The sequence below is a fragment of the Apus apus genome, chromosome 12 (assembly GCF_020740795.1).
Source record: "Apus apus isolate bApuApu2 chromosome 12, bApuApu2.pri.cur, whole genome shotgun sequence".
In the NCBI taxonomy this organism is placed as follows: domain Eukaryota; kingdom Metazoa; phylum Chordata; class Aves; order Apodiformes; family Apodidae; genus Apus; species Apus apus.
The window spans coordinates 4,568,479-4,592,506 of NC_067293.1; the positions used below are offsets into that span (position 1 = coordinate 4,568,479).

At 43.3% G+C, this 24,028-nt stretch overlaps 1 protein-coding gene across 3 annotated transcripts in view; it reads left to right on the forward strand.

Moving 5' to 3' along the window:
- TAF1 (TATA-box binding protein associated factor 1) overlaps positions 1-23,920 on the forward strand; it is a 28,197-nt gene extending 4,277 nt beyond the window's left edge. For 2 of the 3 annotated variants that reach the window (XM_051630310.1, XM_051630311.1), the window contains exons 6-39: positions 11-229; positions 661-879; positions 1,067-1,268; positions 2,415-2,531; positions 2,916-3,083; positions 4,171-4,298; positions 4,409-4,516; positions 5,238-5,411; positions 5,515-5,688; positions 5,774-5,878; positions 6,218-6,418; positions 6,907-7,048; positions 7,831-7,961; positions 8,456-8,536; positions 8,933-9,082; positions 9,242-9,361; positions 9,447-9,622; positions 10,091-10,332; positions 10,885-11,098; positions 11,395-11,560; positions 11,721-11,932; positions 12,178-12,286; positions 12,482-12,580; positions 12,697-12,874; positions 13,999-14,066; positions 14,436-14,558; positions 15,723-15,815; positions 15,892-15,976; positions 16,494-16,561; positions 16,643-16,759; positions 20,703-20,801; positions 21,222-21,372; positions 22,145-22,322; positions 23,341-23,920. In XM_051630310.1, the coding sequence (XP_051486270.1) occupies positions 11-229; positions 661-879; positions 1,067-1,268; positions 2,415-2,531; positions 2,916-3,083; positions 4,171-4,298; positions 4,409-4,516; positions 5,238-5,411; positions 5,515-5,688; positions 5,774-5,878; positions 6,218-6,418; positions 6,907-7,048; positions 7,831-7,961; positions 8,456-8,536; positions 8,933-9,082; positions 9,242-9,361; positions 9,447-9,622; positions 10,091-10,332; positions 10,885-11,098; positions 11,395-11,560; positions 11,721-11,932; positions 12,178-12,286; positions 12,482-12,580; positions 12,697-12,874; positions 13,999-14,066; positions 14,436-14,558; positions 15,723-15,815; positions 15,892-15,976; positions 16,494-16,561; positions 16,643-16,759; positions 20,703-20,801; positions 21,222-21,372; positions 22,145-22,322; positions 23,341-23,557 (5,034 nt within the window). In that variant the 3' untranslated portion in view covers positions 23,558-23,920. Of the gene's footprint in view, positions 1-10; positions 230-660; positions 880-1,066; positions 1,269-2,414; positions 2,532-2,915; positions 3,084-4,170; positions 4,299-4,408; positions 4,517-5,237; positions 5,412-5,514; positions 5,689-5,773; positions 5,879-6,217; positions 6,419-6,906; positions 7,049-7,830; positions 7,962-8,455; positions 8,537-8,932; positions 9,083-9,241; positions 9,362-9,446; positions 9,623-10,090; positions 10,333-10,884; positions 11,099-11,394; positions 11,561-11,720; positions 11,933-12,177; positions 12,287-12,481; positions 12,581-12,696; positions 12,875-13,998; positions 14,067-14,435; positions 14,559-15,722; positions 15,816-15,891; positions 15,977-16,493; positions 16,562-16,642; positions 16,760-19,291; positions 19,418-20,702; positions 20,802-21,221; positions 21,373-22,144; positions 22,323-23,340 lie in introns of all 3 variants that reach the window. The other variant, XM_051630312.1, reaches the window with a different exon arrangement.
- Positions 23,921-24,028: the final 108 nt, after the last annotated feature.

Consider the following 24,028-nt stretch of genomic DNA (forward strand, 5'->3'; position numbering starts at 1 on the left):
CCTGCTCTAGGTGCTGCGTTTCCTGCGTCTCTTTGGCCCTGGAAAGAACGTGCCGTCGGTTTGGCGCAGTGCCCGGAGGAAACGCAAGAAGAAGCATCGGGAATTGGCACAAGAAGTGCACGTGCAGGAGGGTGAAGTTGTAGTTGAGAGTGGAATGGAAGGAAAATCTCCTTGGGAATATGAGTTTGCTGCTCCTCCCCCTCCTGAGCAGTGCCTTTCAGATGATGAGGTGGGATATCTGAGGCTTAGAGAGGGTCTCCAGCTAGGACTGGGGTAGTAGTGAATTGGACAGCAACTTGTAGAGTGAAGAGCTTTTCCTCCAAAATACAACTGGAGGATAGGGTTGGCTTGTGTTCCAGCTGTGCAGAAGCTCTTCTCCAGATGCTAGTCAGTGACTTCAGGGGATTGCTTCTTGCTGAGAAGGCTGCATCCATGGTACAGGATCAATAGGAGAGCTTATCCTCTTTGTATCAAGAAGAAATCTGTGTGTTCTTGGAAGTCTAATTGCAGAGCATGCTTAAGACAGCTAGTAAGTATGGAAAAGTGCTTCTTAGAAATACTTTTCTCCTCCTCTAAGCTGGGAGACATGGAAGGAAGGATCCTCTGTTGACACTTAAATAAACCATCAGTGTAACAATTCCCTCCTCTGCTGTGCTTCAGATTACCATGATGGCACCTGTGGAATCGAAATTTTCCCAGTCAACTGGTGACATAGACAAAGTGACAGATACGAAGCCCAAGGTGGCCGAGTGGCGCTATGGCCCAGCACAGCTCTGGTATGATATGCTGGGGATCCCTGAAGATGGCAGTGGATTTGATTATGGTTTCAAGTTGAAAGAGAAGAAGGAGCAGGAGGTTAAAGGACACACAGATGAGGGGGTGAGAGGGGAACTGCGGGGGAAGGTGTGGAGGTATGTGCAGCACTGGGAATTACTGCACAATGAGATCTTGGGGTTGGGCCAGAGGATGGTTTTGCACCATGCAAAATGAGATTTTTAATTTTCCTCCTTTAGTTTGGAAGTATAAAGTCAGTGCAGGTCTTCAAGCAGCTGTTCTTTACTTCCAGGATGCGGGGTTGATGGATGAGAAGGATGATCTGCTCGCTGATGAGCACTTCCTTATGGTGACACAGCTCCAATGGGAAGATGATGTTATCTGGAATGGAGAAGATGTCAAGCACAAAGGGACTAAGACACAACGGGCAAGTTTGGCAGGCTGGCTGCCATCCAGCATGACTAGAAATGCTACTGCATACAATGCCCAACAAGGTACTCAACAGTCTGCTAGGACTTGTACCTGCTGTAGTTGAGCTGAATCATGGCATGTTTTTGTCTCAAATAGAGAACATCATTCTTCCTGTCAGGGAATGTTTTTTGGCAAAAATCACAGCTCTGCTTGGAATTCTAAGACTCGTAGTTTCTTTCCAAAAACAGAGTAGGTCCCTTCTGTTAAAGAAAAGATCAACTCTGATGTTCTTTCCATGTGGAACATGACATGCTTGATCCAGACACATGAGTATCAAGCAGTGCAGCACTTTGGATGCCTGCCAATGGAATTTTCATTATGTGATTTTTTTTTTTTTTTAATTGGAAGAATTGTGTACAAGCCTTCTGAAGTTTCTCCTGAGCTCATGATGGTATTCTGGTTTTGCTAGGTAGGAAGTAACAATTCTTACAAGCCCCAGACTTTTCTCTTAGAAACAGATGCATTTTAGATTTAAATTGCTTATGTAGAATGAATGTTTATCATCTGTTTGATATATTTTATCCTGCTTCTACGAGGAAAGACTAGTGGTAATGTCAGATCTTTGTTGGGCACTAGTGCCAGTCTTTTACTGTTAAGCTATGAGTACAAGACATGGACAAGCTGGGTAGGTGAATTGGAAGTAGTTTTTTTCAAGTAGTTTCATTTCAGAAGTTGTGCCTGAGCTGTCCAGGCCTGGGCTCACTGTGTTTGAGTCCCATCAAAACCTACAGTAACATGTTAAACATGATTGGTCTGTTCACATGCATTAGGTGTTATGCCTTCCAGAAGCATTAACTGAAGAGACAGAAGTGTCATGTGAGCAGAGGTGAGTTAGTTTGCCCTGGGAGAAGCCACCTCCTCAGAATGGTTCCTTTATGGGCTGCTTAGCTGTCCTTTTTACTATGATGGTTTGATGTAAGACCAGCTGGAGGCCAGACCAACTGTTTTGTCAATGGTAACTGTCAGCTCGAGGCTTCTTGCTTTTGTAGGGACCACACAGAATGTCTTACCTGTACTAATGACACTTTTGGTGATGTGAGCAGTAGGTCCTTCCTGGTTCAGGCTGGAAATCACTCTCCATGCAACCCCCAAGTTCTGATTTAAGGCAATTCAGTGCTCCCTAACCCTCCCATTCAAGCTAACTAACCTTTTGTTTTCCTTTTCTCTAGGTTTGAACCGCAGTGGCTCTTTGCTCAATCCACCAATTCCACTGGCTCAGAAACCAAATGTAGCAGGAGTCCTGGGAATAGCAAAGGGCAAAGAAAAGCAGCCCACTGAACAGCAAGGTAATGAGGTTGTCCAGCTTTGACCTATTAATGGGTGCAAGTGACACATTGTGTTCCAGGTAATAACAGGGTCCTTTTTTGGCAACAAAGTGTAGGTAAAAGTGATACTTGTTTGCTCTAAAATGTGATAGAGATCCTGCTTCATTCTTGGAGATTCTCTGTGCAAGGGAGCAAAATCTTTGAGCGTTGGTGAAGCTGAGACATAGGGCTTTGGTTCCTCTTTGCTTCCAACATGAGTTTTCTTTGTGTTTTAGAGGTCCTGCCTTGGAAAGCCATGAAAAAATAGGGAAGGTTGAGGGAATAAAATGTGGAGATGAATTCTGAAGTGGTTTTCTGCCAAGGTAGTGTAAAACTCTTCAGGATTCTACCCTGTGACTGTTGCAGTTTCCCTGGATGAGGACAAGCCCTGGTACTCTATTTTCCCAATTGATAATGAAGAGTTGGTATATGGCCGTTGGGAAGACAATATCATCTGGGATGATCAGGCAATGGAAACCTACTTGGATCCCCCTGTCTTAACACTTGATCCAAATGACGAAAACATAATTCTAGGTATGTATGTGGCATATAGAAATTGGACTCCAATGGGGAAAGACAAGTGGAAACAGAAGCAAGCATTTATAGTCACACTGTGATGGAAGTAAATGGACTGGGGCAATACTTGTGGGCTTCCTTGTTCTGGCTTTTGAAGATAATCTGCAAGTCATCAAAGGCCTAAGTAGAAGGGAACACTAATAGCCCCAGTGGTGTGGTTTACACTTTCAGCTCCCAAGTTAAAAGCAGGAACAGGATGGTAAAAAATTAATGCCCTGAAACTTAAATCTAACATAATTAATCTGACGCTTGGTGTGTTTTAGAAGTGACTGTCTTAATTGTACTTGCATGCATGTTGGTTTGAAGAGGGAGGGTAGAGAAATAAGCCACAAACTAGCCCGTGCCATTCTCACCATGGTTTGTATTGAAAGCCTGAAGAAGCAGATTCCTTAAGTCTCTTTCAGGCTGTGGTAGTGGCACATAGGAGCTATGGCTTTACAGAGTACTTGTCAGCATTTTTGTTGCTGCTGCAAACTTGCTGTGTATTCCTGGAGTTGGATTGGATTGTACTTCCTGCTTTTAAAATTCATACTACTTTTCTGGAATTTTTTAGGAACCTTTTGGGTTCAGGTCCATATTACCTTTGGATTCACACCCACTTCTGTGCTATCTATATGTGGGGAAGAAGAAGATTATTAATGTAGTAGGGAAACAGTATTGGCACTTCTGTCCCCTTGACTCTCTACTGTTTTGGATAGATTTGGCAGAACAGTTGCTATTCTTTTTAATTTAATAATTCTATTTAATTGATTAGACTGTTAGTACATTTTATGTTGAGCAGTGGATACTCTAAGCAATCCTCACAATCACCCCTCTCCTGCTCAAATCTATTCACTGCTGAAGAAGATAATGTAGATATTTAAGCATGGAGCTTTATTGACCTTGTTTCATATTAACCTGTGTGGAGGAAAAACGGGAAGAGTGGAGAAGGAAGACATTCACCCCAGAAACTGAACAAAATGTCCAGACCAAGCTGCAGCTTAGCAGGAGGTTGTGGTGCTGAAAAGGGACAAGTGACTTACAGTGTGATTGCTTGTGTTTTTAGAAATTCCTGATGAAAAGGAAGAAATGACTTTGAACTCTCCATCCAAGGAGAACAAGAAAGAATCTTCTCTAAAGAAAAGTCGAATCCTGTTGGGAAAAACAGGTGTCATCAAGGAAGAGCCACAGCAGGTCAGCAGAAGCTTTAGCACCTTGCAGGGTGGGAATGATGGAGCAGGAGTGATTTTACTTTACTATTTTTTTTTTTGACGTATCTTTCTGTGTGTTTATAATTGAATTAGAACATGTCTCAGCCAGAGGTGAAGGATCCCTGGAACCTCTCCAATGATGAGTTTTACTACCCCAAACAGCAGGGACTTCGAGGAACCTTTGGAGGAAACATCATTCAGGTAATCACAGTAGCGTTGGCTGTGGAGTGAGAGTATCTTGGTAGGAGGTTTCTAGCTGAGAATATGATTTAGGATTTGTAGAAAAACAAATTTAGACTACAGTAGATGAGTTAAGTATTCATGAGAGAGATTTTTAATGGTTTACATTAAAATTGTTAGGAGTTTGAACTAACTCTTCTTGATTACCCCATCAAACTGAGGTTTAGGTCTTGCTAGATCTTGCTGTTTCTGTACTTGCCATGCTTTTGTTTGGTGTCTCTTTCTCTGGTACTCTTCCTGAAGCAGTATTGAGAGCAGGGAAGATGGTACAAGTAGTCAAGAGGTGAGGCTGTTCTTATATCATTGTGGTATTCAGTGACCTCTTCTTAAACCTTACCTGATTCCAGCCTCTGCTGTAATGGGAAAAATGTGTGTAATTCCAAATGCACTTCTCTCCCGCTGATAGGTATAATGGTTTTGCATGCTCCTAGTTAATAAAAAAATCCTCTCATTTGGTACCATTTGAAATAGTAAAATCAATCATCTCTGTACAGAAAGAAAAGATCTATATATGGACCTAAGCACTTTCTGTCAAGAGGCAACACACAAGATAACAAGTGAATTTCAGTGCACTGGTATTGCTGCTAGCAGACCTGGTTACTATGTTCTCTTAGATAAGGGTTAGCAGGACAGGGTGAGGATCTTGGTTTGTCTTTCTTAACACATTTTCTTTCTGTTTTAGCACTCTATCCCAGCAGTGGAACTTCGCCAGCCCTTCTTTCCCACCCATATGGGCCCTATGAAGCTCCGACAATTCCATCGGCCTCCCCTGAAGAAATACTCCTTTGGTGCCCTGTCTCAACCGGGGCCTCATGCTGTGCAACCTCTGCTGAAGCACATAAAAAAGAAAGCCAAGGTACAGTTCTTTTCCTCTGTATCTGCTCCCTGCTCTGGCTCCACTTGCACAGCAGGTCTGTTTCAGGTGCTGTTTTCCTAACACTGTCTTTTGACTGGCACAGATGAGGGAGCAGGAGCGTCAGGCGTCTGGTGGGGGTGAAATGTTCTTCATGCGCACACCACAGGACCTTACTGGGAAGGATGGAGATCTCATCCTTGCTGAATACAGTGAGGAAAACGCCCCTTTAATGATGCAGGTTGGCATGGCAACAAAGATTAAAAATTACTACAAAAGGGTAAGTGTGCAGGTTTTGCTGTTGGACAGTGATTCTCTTCTGCCTTCACCCCAAGTGCTAACTGCGCTTCCATTGCACGTTGCAGAAACCTGGCAAAGATCCAGGAGCTCCAGACTGTAAATATGGAGAGACTGTTTACTGTCACACTTCTCCCTTCCTGGGTTCTCTGCATCCAGGCCAGCTACTGCAGGTGAGAAAAGCAAGCATGGGAAGACAGAAAAGTTGAACGTGGAGCAACAGGCAGAATGTTTTGTTGATTAGCAAATAATGCTCGATTTAAAAAGAAAGAAAAAAGAACAGGTTCAGTTTCATTTCCAGCTTTTCTTATTTTTCTGCTCCATCCTTGCTTATTCTCTGCACGAGCAAGTTCTGACTGCACATCTACAGATAAGGTGGTGGAAATGATGCTGTGCCATTGGAATGGCTAGGTTGTCTGATTTTTTTTTTAAGGTGTTTTTTTTAGATTGAGTTACAGCAAATTTGATCAGCATGTCTGACTTTGAAACTTGTGTTCTGTTTCTCTTATTAGGCATTTGAAAACAACCTTTTCCGGGCCCCTATCTATTTACATAAGATGCCTGAAACAGATTTCTTGATTATCCGGACACGACAAGGCTATTATGTTCGGGAACTAGTGGATATTTTTGTAGTGGGGCAGGAGTGCCCACTTTATGAAGTACCTGGTCCCAACTCTAAACGAGCCAACACCCATATCAGAGATTTTCTGCAGGTATGTGATGAGAGACAGTTCCGGGATCTTAGGGATCTTTGGAGTAGATTTCCCAGGCAACAGAGTTTCAGGTCCAGTTAGGGAGTGCCTAATGACCCCAGATATGCTGTATAAAGGGACAGTTACATGGGGTTTACTAAGAAGCAATGAAGGGATCTTATGCACGTAGCACAGAATTAGAGTTGCTTGAGGGGTCTTTGTTGATTTCCTAGGTCTTGGGGCAGTTAAGGTTTGGGACTGTCAGTACCCACTCAAATATCCCCACATTTAGATTCTGGAGAAAATAATCTGGTAAATTACAGTCAGTTTAATACAAAATGAGAACTCAAGAGCTGTTTGCAGAGCAGGAAAATCCCTGTTATTCCCAGAGCTCAATGGCTTTTAAGTAGGAAGAAAGAAACAGTCACTAGAAACAGCATTGTTGATACTGTCTTTGCAGCTTCTTTGTATTCTTTCTTTGGCCATCCCAGATTAGCCTTGTTTTGTAGGTTTTTATTTATCGCCTCTTCTGGAAGAGCCGCGACCGTCCCCGGAGAATCCGCATGGAGGACATCAAGAAGGCCTTTCCCTCCCACTCAGAGAGTAGCATCCGGAAGAGGCTGAAGCTTTGTGCTGATTTCAAACGCACAGGTAATGAAGGTTTTTACCTGGAGGGGCAGGCATGCATCCCTTGCTGCCCTTGGAGTTCCAGGCAGAACACAAGGGGGCAACATCTTCTGATAAACTTGAGAAACATCTACTTGAGAGAGTCCAACAGAGGCTACAAGGATGATGAAAGGACTGGAACACCTGCCTTACGAGGAAAGGCTGAGAGACCTGGGGCTTTTCAGTCTAGAGAGGAGAAGACTGAGAGGGGGGTCCTAATTAATGTCTATAAATACATGAGGACTGGGCATCAAGAAGGCAGGGACAACCTCTTTTCACTTGTGCCCTGTGACAGGACAAGGGGCAATGGACTCAAACTTGAGCACAGGAGGTTCTGCCTCAACATGAGGAAGAACTTCTTTACTGTGAGGGTGACAAAGCCCTGGGACAGGCTCCCCAGAAAGGTTGTGGAGTCTCCTTCTCTGGAGACTTTCAAGACCTGTCTGGATGCCTTTCTGAGTGATCTGCCCTAGTTTTTTTGGTCCTGCTCTGGCAGGGGGGTTGGACTCGACGATCTTCGGAGGTCCCTTCCAACACCTAATATTCTGTGATTCTGTGAAACCATTTTGAAGACATCTATTTGAAGAACTGAAATACAATCTGATAGGTTTTTTTGGTTTTTTTTTTGTTCCAAACCTTATAAATGTGTTGCTGCTCCTTTTGCCAGCATTGCAACACGGTACCGAATCTTGAAATACAGTTAGGATTATGATGGCATCCAACATTTGTGGGGAAACTACTCAATGTTTGATCTGTGCATTTTTCAGGGATGGACTCAAATTGGTGGGTGTTAAAGCCAGATTTCAGATTGCCAACAGAAGAAGAGATCAGAGCAATGGTATCCCCAGAACAGTGCTGTGCTTATTACAGCATGATTGCAGCTGAGCAGCGACTGAAGGTGAGTGCTCCTTGTAGACTGGAAGCCAAGTTACTGCCAAGTAGTTCTGTGAGCACCTTCTGCCTACATTTGCTATAAAGTGGGCAAATCAGGCCCCTGACTGCTGGGCAATTTGCTGAGTTTTCTGTTGCACAAAAAGGGGTGTAAGTTCTTAGAGAGGGACGTATTCTTACCCCCTGTTATTTAGATCCTTACTAGTTATGCTCTAAGGTAGCAAAGGGAAGCTACAAGAAAGGGCTTGGGTTTATACCTGGAGCTCTACAGCAGGAAGTAACCACTATGTGGCTATGAGAGAGACTGGTGTTTTATTTTTTTTTTTAAGTTGAAACACTTGGGCAGACTGACATCTATGATGCTGTGGGTCACAGGGAGTCTCGCAAACAACTGTCTCCGTTACAAGTCTCCGCAGGAGATCCATAATATGCTTGTAGTTCTGTCTCCAGTCACCATTTTAAGACTTCAGGTTCTCATTTTTTCCTAATATTTCTCCACAGGATGCAGGTTATGGGGAGAAATCTTTCTTTGCACCAGAAGAGGAGAACGAAGAGGATTTCCAAATGAAGATTGATGATGAGGTACTGTCAGAATGATGCATGAGCACACATGCTGATAGAGAAATCTGCATGGCAGAAGAGAAGTGAGGTCTTTACATACAAAGGTCATATTTAAAGTAGGATTCATTGGATCAAATGTTCTTGTGACCTTCTTGGGCACTCTGCTGCCAAGGCTTATACCTGTGTCTGGGGATCCTTCTTGGCAAGTCCTTTCAGGACTAGGCTTTTTGCCTTAAATGCCTTTTATGAGTTACTTAGCACTTTGGTTCTTCATAGAGGTTTTATCAGGGCAGCCGAAGGATTAAGAAGTGGAATTCACTGTCATGATTCTCCATATGATTGGAAGAATCCAAAATAAAGAAGCTTGGAATTCTCCTCGATGGTAGCAGGACTGTGTGTTTCTCTTCCTGCTGGCAGGTGCGCACAGCTCCGTGGAACACCACACGAGCCTTCATTGCTGCTATGAAGGGCAAGTGCCTCCTCGAAGTGACAGGTGTAGCAGATCCTACTGGTTGTGGTGAAGGCTTTTCTTACGTGAAGATTCCCAACAAACCTACTCAGCAGAAGGTATTGTTCTCAAGGTTGGGTTGGACAAGGGGCAGTGAAATTTCTCATGTGGGAGAAATGGGGTAAATATGGGGCATCAAGAAGAGAAAATACCAGAGGAGGAGCCTAGGAAAGGCTATCAGGTGATGACATTAACAGGCTGTATCTCCCTCTGAACAGGATGACAAAGAACCTCAGCCAGTGAAGAAGACAGTGACAGGGACAGATGCAGATCTGCGCCGACTGTCTCTCAAGAACGCCAAACAGCTTCTGAGGAAGTTTGGAGTGCCTGAAGAGGAGGTGAGCATGAACCCGCAGCAGGTCACAGGGTTCTCTTTAATGGATTCAGCAGCTGATGGAAGAAAGTCTGCCTTCCTCCTTCCAGATAAAGAAGCTGTCCCGCTGGGAAGTGATCGATGTGGTGCGGACCATGTCTACAGAGCAGGCTCGTTCAGGGGAAGGTCCTATGAGCAAATTTGCACGTGGATCCCGGTTTTCTGTAGCAGAACATCAAGAGAGATACAAAGAAGAATGTCAGCGCATTTTTGATTTACAGAATAAGTAAGTTCTTATCTGATTCCTACAGCTTTGAGCCCCACCCTGTCCCTGCCTTAACAGTCCAGAACGGTGTGTGCCTGGGGCTCAGTGATACGTGCTGGTAGAGATGTTAATTCAACTGCTTGGGCCCACAAAATGCAGCACCGAGAAAGAGGGTTTTGGCTGTTAATAGAAACTTAGGGGTTAGCCTTAGTGTCCTGCTGTCACAGACCTTTTGGAAAGGTAGAATGAGTCGCACAGTCTGCCACCTAAAATGGCATGAGAATGTTCCACAGATCACTAGTTCACCACTCGTATTTCCTTTCTCTCTCACCCCACCTCTCTCCTATCCCTTCCTCCCCTCTCCCATCCTTCCCCTGCTCTGCTCCCCTCCCTTATGCCCTCCTTCTTTCCCTTCATACCCTCCTGTCTTCCTCCTCTTCCCCCCTTTCCCCTTCCTTTCCCTTCCTTCCTCTCTCCCTCCTTTTTCAGGGTTCTGGAATCCACTGAGATCCTCTCAACAGACACAGATAGCAGCTCAGCTGAAGACAGTGACTTTGAAGAGATGGGAAAGAATATTGAGAATATGTTACAGAACAAGAAAACTAGTTCTCAGCTCTCTCGGGAAAGAGAAGAGCAGGAACGAAAGGAATTGCAAAGGATGCTTCTGGGGGAAGACAGTGGCAATGACAAAGAAAGGGGCAAAAAGGACAAGAGAGAGAAAAAGGGGCTGTGTAAGTAACTGCAACCACCCAAATGTGCTTGGGAAGGGATGCAGGGTTCTGTGTCAGGCTGCCAAGAGTGATGATCTGGCCTCTCAGAGAACAGTGTGGATTCCTTGCAGGGAGAATCCAACCCTCCTGCATGGCCAGGGACACCTCCCACTAGACCAGGTTGCTCGGAGCCCCATCCAACCTGCCCTTGAACCCTTCCAGGGAGGGGGCATCCACAGCCTCCCTGTGCCAGAGTCTCACCACCCTCACAATCAGTCTGCAGGACGACGCTGCAGTTGCCTCACAGGTTCCGCTTAAGCTCCTGTAGGTCCTTGATTATGAGCTCTTCCTTCTGGTTTTGTAATCCATGTGGATAATTCAGTAGTTCACCTGTGTTTCAGATTGCTCTGTGTCATGATAAGAGAACACGAACAGCAAGGGGAAGACTTCTATTGCTTGGGTTGTCCTGAATTTGTGCCTGGGAAGTTTCTAAGCCACAACTCGGCTGTATTTACACGATGCTGTTCCTACAGCGTGAAAGACATGAAAAGTAACTAAAACACTCTCTCGTAGCATCGACTTCAGGAGCCTCAGCAAACTCTCACAAAGATGATGACACTGCCTCTGTAACCAGCCTCAATTCCTCTGCCACTGGCCGCCGCCTCAAGATCTATCGCACCTTCAGGGATGAGGATGGGAAGGAATACGTGAGGTGCGAGACCGTGCGGAAACCTGCCGTCATCGATGCCTACTGCCGCATACGGACCACCAAGGATGAGGAGTTCATGTAAGACCTAAAGGATTTTTCCTTTTCTGTCCTTTTTAACTTTGCCCGTTGAGTGTTTCATTCTTCTGGCACTATGAAAAAACGGAGAGCTGAGTGTAGGAGCCTGACAGCGTAATTGTTGGGAGAAAGAGGGAGAGATTTCATGGCGGTTCGTTTGGAGAGTACTATGAGTTTTGTGTAGTGATTGACGTGGCAGAAGAGGTCATCAACTACATCATCAACTCAGATGAAAAACTTGTGTGTTTTGTTTTGTTTTGGGCTTTTGTTTTGCTTTCTTCCCCCCCCACCCTCCCCAGACGGAAGTTTGCTCTGTTTGACGAACAGCACCGCGAGGAGATGCGGAAGGAGCGACGCAGGATCCAGGAACAATTACGGCGGTTAAAACGGAACCAAGAGAAAGAGAAACTCAAGGGCCCTCCAGAAAAGAAGCCCAAGAAAATGAAAGAGCGTCCAGACTTGAAAGTATGCATATCCATACACAAACCAAACAGGTTTTGGGTACTGGAGAATTTTTCTGTTCTAGGCATGTACTAAAGGTCTGACTAGGGGTTTTTATTCATACTTTGCCTCTAAACTAGGAGCCTGTGTATGAATTCTGGTCTCTTTTCTTGCATTTTTGCAGCTAAAATGTGGAGCATGTGGTGCAATTGGCCACATGAGGACTAATAAGTTCTGCCCTCTTTACTACCAAACAAATGCCCCACCTTCTAATCCTGTTGCAATGACAGAGGAGCAAGAGGAAGAGCTGGAAAAAACAGTCATTCACAATGATAATGAAGAGCTCATCAAAGTAGAAGGAACTAAAATTGTCTTGGGAAAACAACTGATTGAGAGGTAAGGGAAGAAGCAGAAATACTGATGGGTAGTAAGAAAAGCCAATTTGGATCTTAGTGCAGAATACTTACATGTATATTAATTACAGGAACAAATCGACAGGGCTTTTTATAGACTATTACCACAGTATTTCAATTGTGTATTTGGTATTAGGGCAGATAGGACCAGAGCCAATACTGGGGACGAATGGTCTTGACTGTCAAGAGGGCTGGAGAAAGTAATACACTGCTTTTGGTTTTACCCAGTGCGGATGAAGTTCGCAGGAAGTCCCTGGTCTTGAAGTTTCCTAAGCAGCAGCTTCCTCCAAAGAAGAAGCGGCGAGTTGGGACAACTGTTCACTGTGACTACTTGAACGTGAGTGGAGGTGTTTCTGAGCTGATGACAACATCTCTATTTGGTTGTACCAGCTGGACAGTTTCTCTACTCCTCCTCCACATGCCACACAGATACCTCCCCAATGAATTAATGAAGTGAATTGGCTTGGATTTCTGTGGGTAAATATTTGGCACCTTGAAAGAGCCTTAATTTTCCTGCCTCTGATTTCTTTAGCGTCCTCATAAATCCATCCACCGACGCAGAACAGATCCCATGGTCACCCTGTCATCCATCTTGGAGGGCATAATCAATGACATAAGGGATCTTCCAAATGTAAGTTGAAGCTGTGAGACCAAAAACCTGTGCCTTAAGCAGTATGGTGAAAACTGAAATAAGCTGTGCTAGTAGCGCGTTCGTAAACATCCCTTTATTTTTCTTTTCTTTCTCAGACATACCCCTTCCATACACCTGTCAATCCAAAAGTTGTCAAAGATTATTATAAGATCATTACTCGACCCATGGATTTACAGACCCTGCGTGAGAACGTGAGGAAGAGGCAGTACCCATCCCGGGAAGAGTTCAGGGAACATCTGGAGCTCATTGTTAAGAACAGTGCAACATACAATGGTAAGCTATTAACAGTGCAGGGAAACTGTTTCTGTTCATGTTACACATTATACACCTACCCCCTCCCTGGAAGTGTCCAAGGGCAGGTTGGATGGGGTTCTGAGCAACCTGGTCTGGTGGGAGGTGTCCCTGCCCATGCAGGGGGGTTGGAACTAGATGATCTTTGAGGTCCCTTCCAACCTTCACCATTCCTTGATTCTATGATACATGTATGAGATGTGGCTCTTTAAGAAGTAACAAAAGCAACAGAAAAGCAGAAGAAATTAATTGTCAGATGGCAACAATAAACACGTTTTTTTTCCAGAAAGACTGTATTAATAAGCTAATTAATAAATAAGAAAGAAATGGACCCTAACATTTAACAGTAACTAAATGGTGATTGTGATGTAGATTCTGCAGTAGAGCATCCATTTGCTGAGGAAAAGTGCTGATTCATTCAGCAGCTATAGGTCAGCTTTGTTCTGACTGATGATGGAAAGATCTTTGTCCCAAAAGGATTCATTCAACAGATAAAAACCTTTCCAGCTGTATTGAGTCTCTCTGGGCTGTGCAGCATTCAGGGTGACACGGACAGCACTTGTTTTGTGCCTTTACTGCTGCCTTTGTTATTTTAACAGCTAAGTCCCTGCTTATCCTAACAAGTCATTTTTTTTCAGAGTTCTATTGCAAATACCTACTTCCATGTCTGACAAATTGTAAAATTATTTAAAGCTGTGGTTGCCTTAATACTGCTGAAATACCCATCTTGACTTCCCTAGCAGTTCTGCTTCACTGACTGGATTTAGTGAAGGAAACAGGAATTTCATGACTTATACTCTGAAATTTTGGCAAAGGTGGAGGGCTTAGAGGCCAGTCTTCTACAGGTATAGCTGGTTTCCCACAGGGTTTCCAAACCTTAACAGAATGCATACCAGAAGTGTGAATATTTGCTACAAATAACCTTTTCTCATAGAAAATCCATGCTAAACTTTAGTGATTGTGTTTATGGAGAATATATTTGAGGATATACTCCCAGCTGTGCTATAAATATGATGTTTTAGAAGTAAAGATTAATTAATAGTGTAACATAGTTGGCCTTTTTAATCAGGCTGGAGGGTCTCACTGTAATTGCTGTGTTTTTGCAGGACCAAAGCACTCACTGACACAGATATCTCAGTCCATGCTGGACCTGTGTGATGAAAAGCTAAAAGAGGCAAGTCTTGGAGATGTGATCAGAGTGGAGAGGGGAGGGATGGTCAGGGGTGGCCGAGAACTTCGAGGACCAAGGATGTGAGCAGGCAAAGCACAGGCCTTTCAGGAGAATAGAAGAGTAGGGGAACTCCTCCCCTAACCCCTGGGTATATTTGAATTTTTACAATTTTAAACAGTTTGCATTGGAGTCTTTAACAAAAGAGCATCTGTTTTTTTTGATACTCTAGTTACTTTATCTTGTATATGGGCTTATATGTAGGCTATTTATTCCCCTTATTTACAAGTGTCTTCATAAAAAGGTGAATGGGAGTCATTTTGGGAAAGAATATCCTGGTACTAACAGTCATTACTGATGTTCCTTTTATTGCAGAAGGAAGATAAACTGGCTCGATTAGAAAAAGCAATCAATCCCCTCCTGGATGATGATGATCAAGTGGCCTTTTCCTTCATTTTGGATAACATTGTCACTCAAAAGATGATGGCAGTTCCAGATGTATGTAGCTCAAGTAATGCATGTGTGTGTGATGTGCAGAATGTGCTGATAGTCCTGTGGCTGTGTGTTTACAGTGGGGTTGTTGGTGCAGTGCAAAAAAGAGTGCTGTGTCAGGGAGCTGGCCTGTGACTTTCTGACTTGCACAGACAAACTTACACTCGCCCCCTTCACTGAAGCAAAGGTCCAGGAATGAAGGCTGGATTTCATTTTTTTCCCCTGCTTTTCTCACTCCTGGGTAGTGCTTGTGTCAACCTCCTTTAGTATCAAGTCACTGATTTTCATTAAGTACCATCATTGTAAAATACACTCTTCTCCTGCAGCTTATAGCACTTGCTATATAGATCTCAAAACCCTTGTCAAAGGTACAGTTTTCAGCTGTAAACAAAACACAAGCTGGTTTCTATTATATCAGGTTTACCCAGTGTTGTACTAGTTTGTTAGTATTTAAAAAAAATAACGCAACAAAACCCCCCAAAACCCCAAACTTTAAGCTTACCAAATAAAACTGCACAGGTAAGTAGAACTCATCTGTAATGCATGTTGGGTCTGAATGGAGTAAGGAACAAGAGTCTGTGGTGATTACACTGAATGAGAGAGGGTTTAAAGACTGTCCCCTTAAAATCTTCGTTGCTTCCATTCTCTTTTGTCACCAAGTTCTGATTTCTGATGTTCAGGAACACATTTTAGACTTCTTCTGTACTGTCACATGGTGAACTTTAAGATTGGGGTATATAGTCCCTGTTGTGAGATCAGGTTTATATTCTAGGTTTATATTCTTTGTTTACTGTACATTTATATTCTTTGTTTATTGTAGAAGCAATGAGTATGCAGCTAGATGCTGCAGTTATATTGTGGAGGGAACTGATATCGAATAGAAGTCCTTTATATTATTATTATTATTATTTTGTATTACTTGTTCCTACTGTCAAGCATTAGACAGGCATAGTTAAAAATCCAACTGGTAGATCTTTTTTCTGTGTCCCTCCTGAAGCTAAATGGTTGGATTCATGCTATGCTGGATTCAAGATGCCACGTGATAAATACTCCCCATACATTTTGAGTGTGAATCAGGTCTGGAGACTTGCTTTATGAAATCTGTAGCTTGAACTGTAAAAAAAATTCTCCATGAGAGCTTTTTAAACTTGGGTGTTTTCTTTCCTTCAGTCTTGGCCGTTTCATCATCCAGTTAACAAGAAGTTTGTTCCTGATTATTACAAGGTGATTGCTAATCCAATGGATCTGGAGACTATTCGCAAGGTGTGTAGCTTGACCTGAGCAGCCACTTTGAGAGATGTTTAGACCAGATGACTTACTGAGTGACAATCTCTTCCAGAATATCTCCAAGCACAAATACCAGAGCAGAGAGACTTTCCTGGATGATGTTAACCTCATCCTTGCCAACAGCATTAAATATAATGGTATGTGGTGAAAATAAGGTTTCAGCTGCCTTCTGTACTTCAGTGAATGCATCTGGGTACCTGTTCTGTAGGGCTGTCAGAACCTGAAGCTGTGAATCCTGAGCTTGATTGTTGCTTTCCTTTCCTGCTGAGAAAAGAGATGCTTAAACAGTGATGTTTTCCCTCCCTTGTGGTGCTTTCTTTATCACCTTATGCAGAATGAGGCTGTTATATCTGGGGAGGATTCTCTTCCTGTTCAGTACACATCTCTGCTTCAATGATTTGTTTCTGAAGATTTCCTTGAGGTTGACAGGCTGCAGCCTTCCTATCTCCTAAGCCATATCTTTGATACTGGAACAAACTGGTTGCTCATTGATAGCTGAATGTGAACCCTACTTTATATTTCTCCTTAGATCAGAAGGGGCTGGGATTTAGGGACCCTTTTTGTAAGAGCTGTGTAACCAAAGCCAGTCTTTGTCTTGGCAGCTAGAGATGAGCAAATGTCAGAAGGCATAAAGAGATTTGTTTCTTACTACAGGGCCAGACAGTCAGTACACAAAAACAGCCCAGGAGATTGTAAACATCTGCTACCAAACTTTAGCTGAGGTATGTGGACAACTCTACTGTAGTATTTTTGTATGTTTGAATTTTCTGTTGCACAACCTGAGCAAGCTTCTTTGTCCCCAGTATGATGAGCACCTGACTCAACTTGAGAGAGACATCTCTACTGCTAAGGAAGCAGCACTAGAGGAGGCAGATCTGGAGAGTCTTGATCCTATGACCCCTGGTCCCTACACTCCACAGGCAAGTGACAAGGCAAAGTTTTCACTTCCTTTCTTTTAGTTTCAATCTCCTGGATGTTGGATCTAGAGATGCTGCTTTCTTTACTGTTCTCCATCTGTCTGCAGTTTGTCTTCTGATAGAGTATCTTGTTGGATGTGCTAACAGCTTTTTTTTAAGGATAAGTATGAGAAGCAGTTATGATGTTTCAGGGAGTGAGATACCCAAGACAAAAATGGTAATTTCTCAACTTGCAAAACTGGTCTTAAGGTGAGCTGTGTATGATCAGGTACAAATGAATGTTGGTTGGAAATTCTGAGACTGTGCAAGTGTAGAAGTTAGAAACCCTCAGAAGGCAAGCAGTGAAAAGGTAAGGAGAACATGAGGAAAAAAATAATCAATACTGTAGTGCTGAGAAGCCAGAAAGGTGTGTGTTTGGGGGTATTGTTGAAGAAGCTTATTGCTATGAACAGAGAAACTGTCTAACGTGGTCAGTGAAGTATGACTCCTCTGCATGCTTTGGTGGGTTTCTTTACATTTCTAATGTAAATTCTAATTTCTCCTCTTAATTATTATATTCTAGCAGACAATTGTGTGTGTCAGTTACTTTGTATGTATTATAGACCCAAGTTGGAAGCATAATTTATACCACAGATTGTGTGACAGCCTGCTTTTCTGTGTTTACAGTTTGGCAAAGTTTTATAAACAGCTTAGATTTATATATTTTTAATGCTTCTTCTTGCCTTGGGCTGTTTGGTTGTTTTTCAAAACAAAGATGTGTTCATTCCTGAAAAATAAAATTGCCCTTGGAATTTCCCCAGTAAGTTAGGTCATGACTCAGGGAATGTTATCCAAGTGTCCAAGATGTGCCTCTTGGAAAACCTGTTGAAATTTATAAGCCTTGGGAAAGATTTCTCTGGTAATAACTGAATGATGGGACTTAAAATGGAGTCAGGATAGCAGGCTACAAACAACTTGGGAGCAATATTTAATGCCATCCATCTCTCCCCACAGGAAAAACACAACCCAAAATGTAGTATCTTAGGAAGCTAGGAAGGACCTGCTAGCAATGATGATTGAATTCAACAGGGTGGGAATACTATCATGGAAAAAGACCTTCCTGGCAGTGGGAAGTGTCAGGCTGCAAGGAGGGCTTTGGAGGTTGGTTGTTGAAACTATGTATTGACATATTTTAACTAAGATTTAGATGGAATGAAGGATGATCTCAATACCTCAGAGAATGAGGAACAAAAATGTCATTCTTCTCTCTCTCTGGTAGTTTCCTTCCCAAGAGCAGTATTACCTGTTCTGATTTTTTTCCAAGTTGGTGATGAGGAGAGAGGGCAAGAAGCCTGAGCAGTGAGCTGCTTATTAGTTGTCTGCTCCTTCTCTGTGCTTGCTCAGTGAGAGAGCTTCCTGAGCTTCTCCTTTGAATTTGTCATCTGAAGGCCACCCTTTCCCTCTGGTTTTTGGCTGGAGGTGCCCTCCTGCTTCCCACACTCCCAAACTTGTCACAGATGGCAGGTCTGGTGATGGTTGGTTGGCTTCAGTTCCCTTTCCCTTCAAAGGCAATTATGATGACTAATATTTATCTCCCCATATGTGTCTTCAGGAGTTGGACTCCAGGATATAAAAAGCAAATACAGCAAGTAGGGAGCTGTCAGTGCTTTACATGTCTGTTTAAATTCTTAGGAAGCCTGCTTTGCCTGATTTAAATGGTATTGCTGCTGCTCTTAACACTTTGTCATGATATAAATGGTGTATTGTAAGGGCATTTTATCAAAATTCTGATCTGTAGTTCCTCATTAACTCTGGAGAAGTCAAAAAGCCATGCAAACTACAGGCTGGCTTTTAGAATACTTTATCCAGCCTCCCCTTTTTTCTTGCTTTTGTCAGCTCTAGGGACTGTTGAGACAGTGATTTACACAACGGATTGAAAGCTGAAGCTTTGCTGTTTCATGTGTGACAGACTTTGGCCAGCTGGGCCAGCAGCGGTTGTGGTTGCAACACCATTTTCAGTGTAGGAATGGAGATTAAAAGGGCCATGCTTGGTCAAACCAAAGGTTGATATAATCAAGCATTCTGCCCCTGGCAGGGACCAGAAGTGGGTGCTAACACACAGTGCTCCTTCTTGCAGTGAAGCCTCTTTGCTGCTGGGCTGTTCAGGCACCTTCCACTGGTGTTGCATCTGTACCATTCTGGTTTTGAACTGCAGAGAAGCCTATTCTGTAGATATCTATAGAATCCTTTTGAAGTCCATTTATGATTTTGGCTTCTGTAGGATTATTGCACTACATGGAAGCCCTGACTTCTGTTTTAAAATCTGCTGTTAGACAAACTTCAAACCTGAGGCTGTGAGCCATTGCATTTTGCCCTGTTTGTTCTTGAAGAACAAAGAGTTTATTTCAGCAAACAGTGTTTCATAATACAAACACCATGCCAAAAAATGCATTTTGCATTTAGCCCTGAAATCCTAGTCTTGCCTCTTGAGATACTGCTCTGGTCTCAGTTCAGTGCCTGAGGATGTTGTGTCTCCTCTTCCCACAAACACTTAAGCCACCTGATTTCTATGGTTCCAACACATCCCTCAGTGTGTCACATGATGCTTCAGTCCATCAGGATGAGAGCTGTTTATCTGCTGTAGGCACTCTCATCACTACCCCAGACAAGCAAGGAACTTGGGTCAGAATCCTTCATTTTTCGCATGTGATTGGTCAGTTGGGTTGTGGAAGCAAATCACTGGAAGGAGGCAATTATTTTATGGGAAACAGGTGACAAAAATCAGGAGGTTTCCCAAGCAGAGAATGGAATCCCTCACACCATTTCCTTAATTTTGACTGTGCTCTGAGGGAAAAGAAAAAATTAAAGAGCACTGGGAATTGAGACATTGCAAAACAAATAATAGAGAAGCAAAAGCTGCTGGAGAGTTTGCCTAAGGCCAGATATTTGCTTCCTTCACTGCTTCTGGGAGCACAAACCTGGTGACTCATGCTACAAAGGGCTAATGTGCAATCCCTTGTTGATTCTGAATAGGGAAGTGGTGAAGCATTGTTCTACAGGCTTGGAAGATGGTAATTAGATTATTATAGTTGTATCCAGTGACAATTAGAAGCTGTACAAATACTTAGGAAGAGGTTGTTGCCACAGCAGATGCCTTGTAGTTGTAAAAGGAAAAAGGAGCAGACAGGTTAAAGGTATAAAATCATTATAAATTAATTTGTTACAGTAACCACAGGATTTTGTTTCTTAGTCTTTATTCTGTATTAAACAGCAACAGCAACAAAAAATTGTTGGAGGAGAGGGAATAACAGAAGGAAATACAGAAATATGACCATGAAAATAAATTGCCAGGAGGAGGAAGAAGGTTGGGAGGGCCACGAGACTGAAGGTGGTACCAGAAAGACTAGTGAGAGCTATTCTGAGCCATCCAGACAGAGGTTGAATATTAATAGTTCTGCCTGGTGTTGTGGCTGTCAGTAGCTTTGAAAATGCCTTCTGGATTTTGAAGTCTTCAGGCTTTCCATAGACTTTGCATTGATATCATTTGGGACAAAATCTGCATGTCCTCTCTAACTTGGACTCGTGGTGACTGGGGGAGGAACAGGAGACAGAAGGGCAGGAGATTTTTTTGGAAACTGCTGTCTACTTTTAAAATCTTTTGTGAAAATAAGCACTTTTTAAGATGTAGTGGTATTTTCCAGAAATAGCTAGGGAAACAAAGAGCTCTGTGCTGAAAGGCTGAAGGTTCCCTTTTCAAGGATGACCACATCAGGATTAAAGTGTGTGGAGACTGTGTGCTCTGTGATACTGGAATAAAGAGAGGAAGGATCCTTGCCCTGAGAGTGACACACACATTTTTCTTTTTATCTTTCCCTGCCCTGTACTCCCAGACCCATCACTGGGGTCCAAACCCTTTGGTTAGTGTCCAGCAGAGCCTCCCTCAGTGCTCTCTGTGTTCCCATTTCAGATGCGCCAGGGGCGAGGCAGGCTGGGTGAGGAAGACTCTGACCTGGACACTGAAGGGTTTGATGAGGATGATGATGGCAAACCCAAGACTCCAGCCCCAGTGAGTATATTTATGGAAATCCCAGCCACAGTCTGTGTGTTGACTTGCATGCTTGCAGTAAAAGTCTCCACAGTTTGAGTTGTCTGCTGTGTCTGCCACCCTGAAAAGACAGCAGTGTCCATAGCAACAGCTGGACTATTAAATGTAGCTTTAAAATGTGAGCATTATGAAATGAGTGAATAACCCTCCCTGGAGGTGTTCAAGGGCAGGTTGGATGAGGCTTGTGCAGCCTGGTCTAGTGGGAGGTGTCCCTGCTCATGGCAGGGAGGCTGGAACCTGATGGTCTTTAAGGTCCCTTCCAACCTTCACCATTCTGTGATTCAGAATGAACAGTGGGATAAATAGCAGGCATATGCTGGAAATGGCAGCAGTAATTTAGATGTTGCTTCATCTTCACTGTCCTTGTTCTGTGTGACCTAGGAAGTTGAAGATGCAGATGGTGACCTTGCTGATGAAGAAGAAGGATCAGCCCAGCAGCCCCAGGCCAGTGTCCTTTATGAAGATCTGCTCATGTCAGATGGAGAAGATGATGATGATGGGAGTGATGAAGAAGGAGATAATCCTTTCTCATGTAGGTGTCCTTTTATATAGAAGGTTGAATAGGAACTGGTTGTTCACAAACCCAGCTAATCTTCTCATGCTTCACCACAAAAACATTCAGTAGAGAGTGCAGAGCATAACTGGGATATGTAGGCCAAGTGGTCTAGTCAAAAAAGGAAACCAAAGGGCAAGATGGGAAAACTGGATCAACATTAATTGAACTGCAAAGAAAGTTGAATAGAAGTGATGGAAGTATAAACACAAAAGAAAGCAGTCAAGACAAGATCTTTTTAATTGTATTTCATAAAGTGAAACTGCAAATGGTTCTGAAAAGCCTGGGGCTGTGATTTGGTGTGCAGAGCCAGGAATGAGCAATTTAGTAAAAGCACATTTATTTGGATCTGAAACAATGTGATCAATGGTATCAAGAACTGGAAGAAGTGTCTGGAGATTCTTCAGATTGTTTCCCTGTTCTACTAAAAAACTTGCCATGCAGGAAAGCTTGTAGTGGTTTTTAGTGATGCCTTCTGAAAATTATTTGGGGGGAGGGAAATGGGAATTATTCAGAGCAGACAAGCAAATAAGACGTTTTTGGGTAATGAGATTACTTTTGAGCAACATCAGAATTGGGTGCTGAGTGGTATCACCTCCCAGAATCCCTCTCTGCTACCTCTGGAGACCCTGATCTGGGTACATTGAGGACTGTGAGGACAGTCACTATTGCAGCCTTTACACAAAGCCAATGGTTGTGGAACTGAGAACAAAAATGCTGATTTGTGACCAAATGCTGGTTTCTTGCACAGCCATCCAGCTGAGTGAGAGTGGCAGTGACTCTGATATGGAGCCCAGCACAGTGAGGCCTAAACAACCTCATGTTCTTCAAGAGAACACACGGATGGGCATGGACAATGAAGAAAGCATGATGTCCTATGAAGGAGATGGTGGGGAGACATCTCATGTCATGGAGGACAGTAATATCAGGTAATCAGAGCTGAGAATCTTGTGAACAATAATGCTTCAGAATAAAATCCCTCCTCTTCAAGATTTCTGAGGTGTTTATCATAAAAAGCTGAATAATATCTTCACTGTTTTATTTTAACTTAGTTTGCCACTGCTTTAGTGTGGCAACCATCATTACAATTGATTGAGAGAAATGTAGTTTTGCTGTTAGATTTTCACTAATAAAAATATTAGCTGAATGAAAGTTAATTCTTGAAAGTTAAAGGATCTCCTGTATATAGTTTTTGAAGGCAGAGCAGTTAAAGGTTTTTGTAGGTTGTCTTGGAAACTACAAGACACCTTTGAAGTTAAAAGCTCATTTAGCTAATTAACTTCATGGGTTTTGGTTTTCTGTGTTTTTCTCTGAAGAATAAGCATTTCCCTCCTTGAAAGGAAACTGCACAGTTGAAGTCCAAAAGAAGAGGAATGTGCATATTTTGTATTTTGGAAGGAATTCCAGTATTGGACAGGGACAAGTACAGCAATATCAGCTTTATTTTTTTGGAGAAAATACAGACTGACCTGCTCTCTGACTGACCTCTTCTCTGGCCATTCTGTAGAGTATGAGCATTAAGAGCCTCTGTTCTTTCTCTGCTTGTGGAAGTCAGTCCCTTAATGCAATTATTGATATTTACCTAATCAATGATCAAACAGGTTGCTGTGCTGGGTGAGGTAAACGGTCAGTCAGGAGGAGTCAGAAGAAAGCACTGGAGATGATGAGAATGGTCTGTCTGCCTTGCTGTCCCCAGTAAAGGTGACAGATGGAAGGTGTTGGAGTGATCTGCCCAGAGTGTTTTGGAGTGGGATGAGGATGCTGGGAGACAATTGTTTCATCAGGAGAACTGGGGTTTTTTTTTCTTAAAAAGCTGGCCATTGACAGGATTAAAGTGCACAGTGGTTCTGAGTGTTCCACGAGGACTTCAGGAGTTCAATGCAGACTTGTTGGTATCAGCAGCTGCTTCGAAATGATGATGTATTAAGTGTGTCTCCTTTCTTCTAGTTATGGCAGCTACGAAGAGCCAGACCCCAAATCCAACACCAGAGATACCAGTTTCAGCAGCATTGGAGGGTATGAGATCTCGGAGGAGGAGGAGGAGGAAGAACAGCAGCGCTGTGGGCCCAGTGTCCTGAGCCAGGTGCATCTGTCTGAGGATGAGGAAGACAGCGAGGACTTCCACTCCATTGCAGGAGACAGTGACCTGGACTCTGATGAGTGAACTCCCTTCACTGAGGGGATGATCATCACCCTGGGCTGCTCTCAGCTCCACAGTCTCAGCTCAGCCCTGCAGAAGGGTCAGTGGAGCGTGGACTGTGGTCACATAGATTTTTTTTTTTTTAATATAATATTTTAATCAGTTATTACACAACTGAGTAAATGGTGGAACATGAGCTCTTGACAAGCATGCCCAGCCGAAGGGCTGGGTGGCTGTAGCATTTCCAGAAGATTTGTATGGCTTGTTCCTCAGTCTTTATAGATGGAAAATCATTTTCCATCACTCCTGGCCTGTTGCATCCGTGCGTGTCTGCCAGGAAGGAAAGGTTTGCTTGGAATAAACAGCTCTGAAAGAGTTTTAATTTCATCAGGGGGAGGCTTTTCTCTGGGACCAGAGCAGCAAGGCAGGGGCTGGAGCCCTGTGCCCTGATGCTTCACTGCACAAGTGAGCCCCTCACCCACCAGCCGCCCCGAG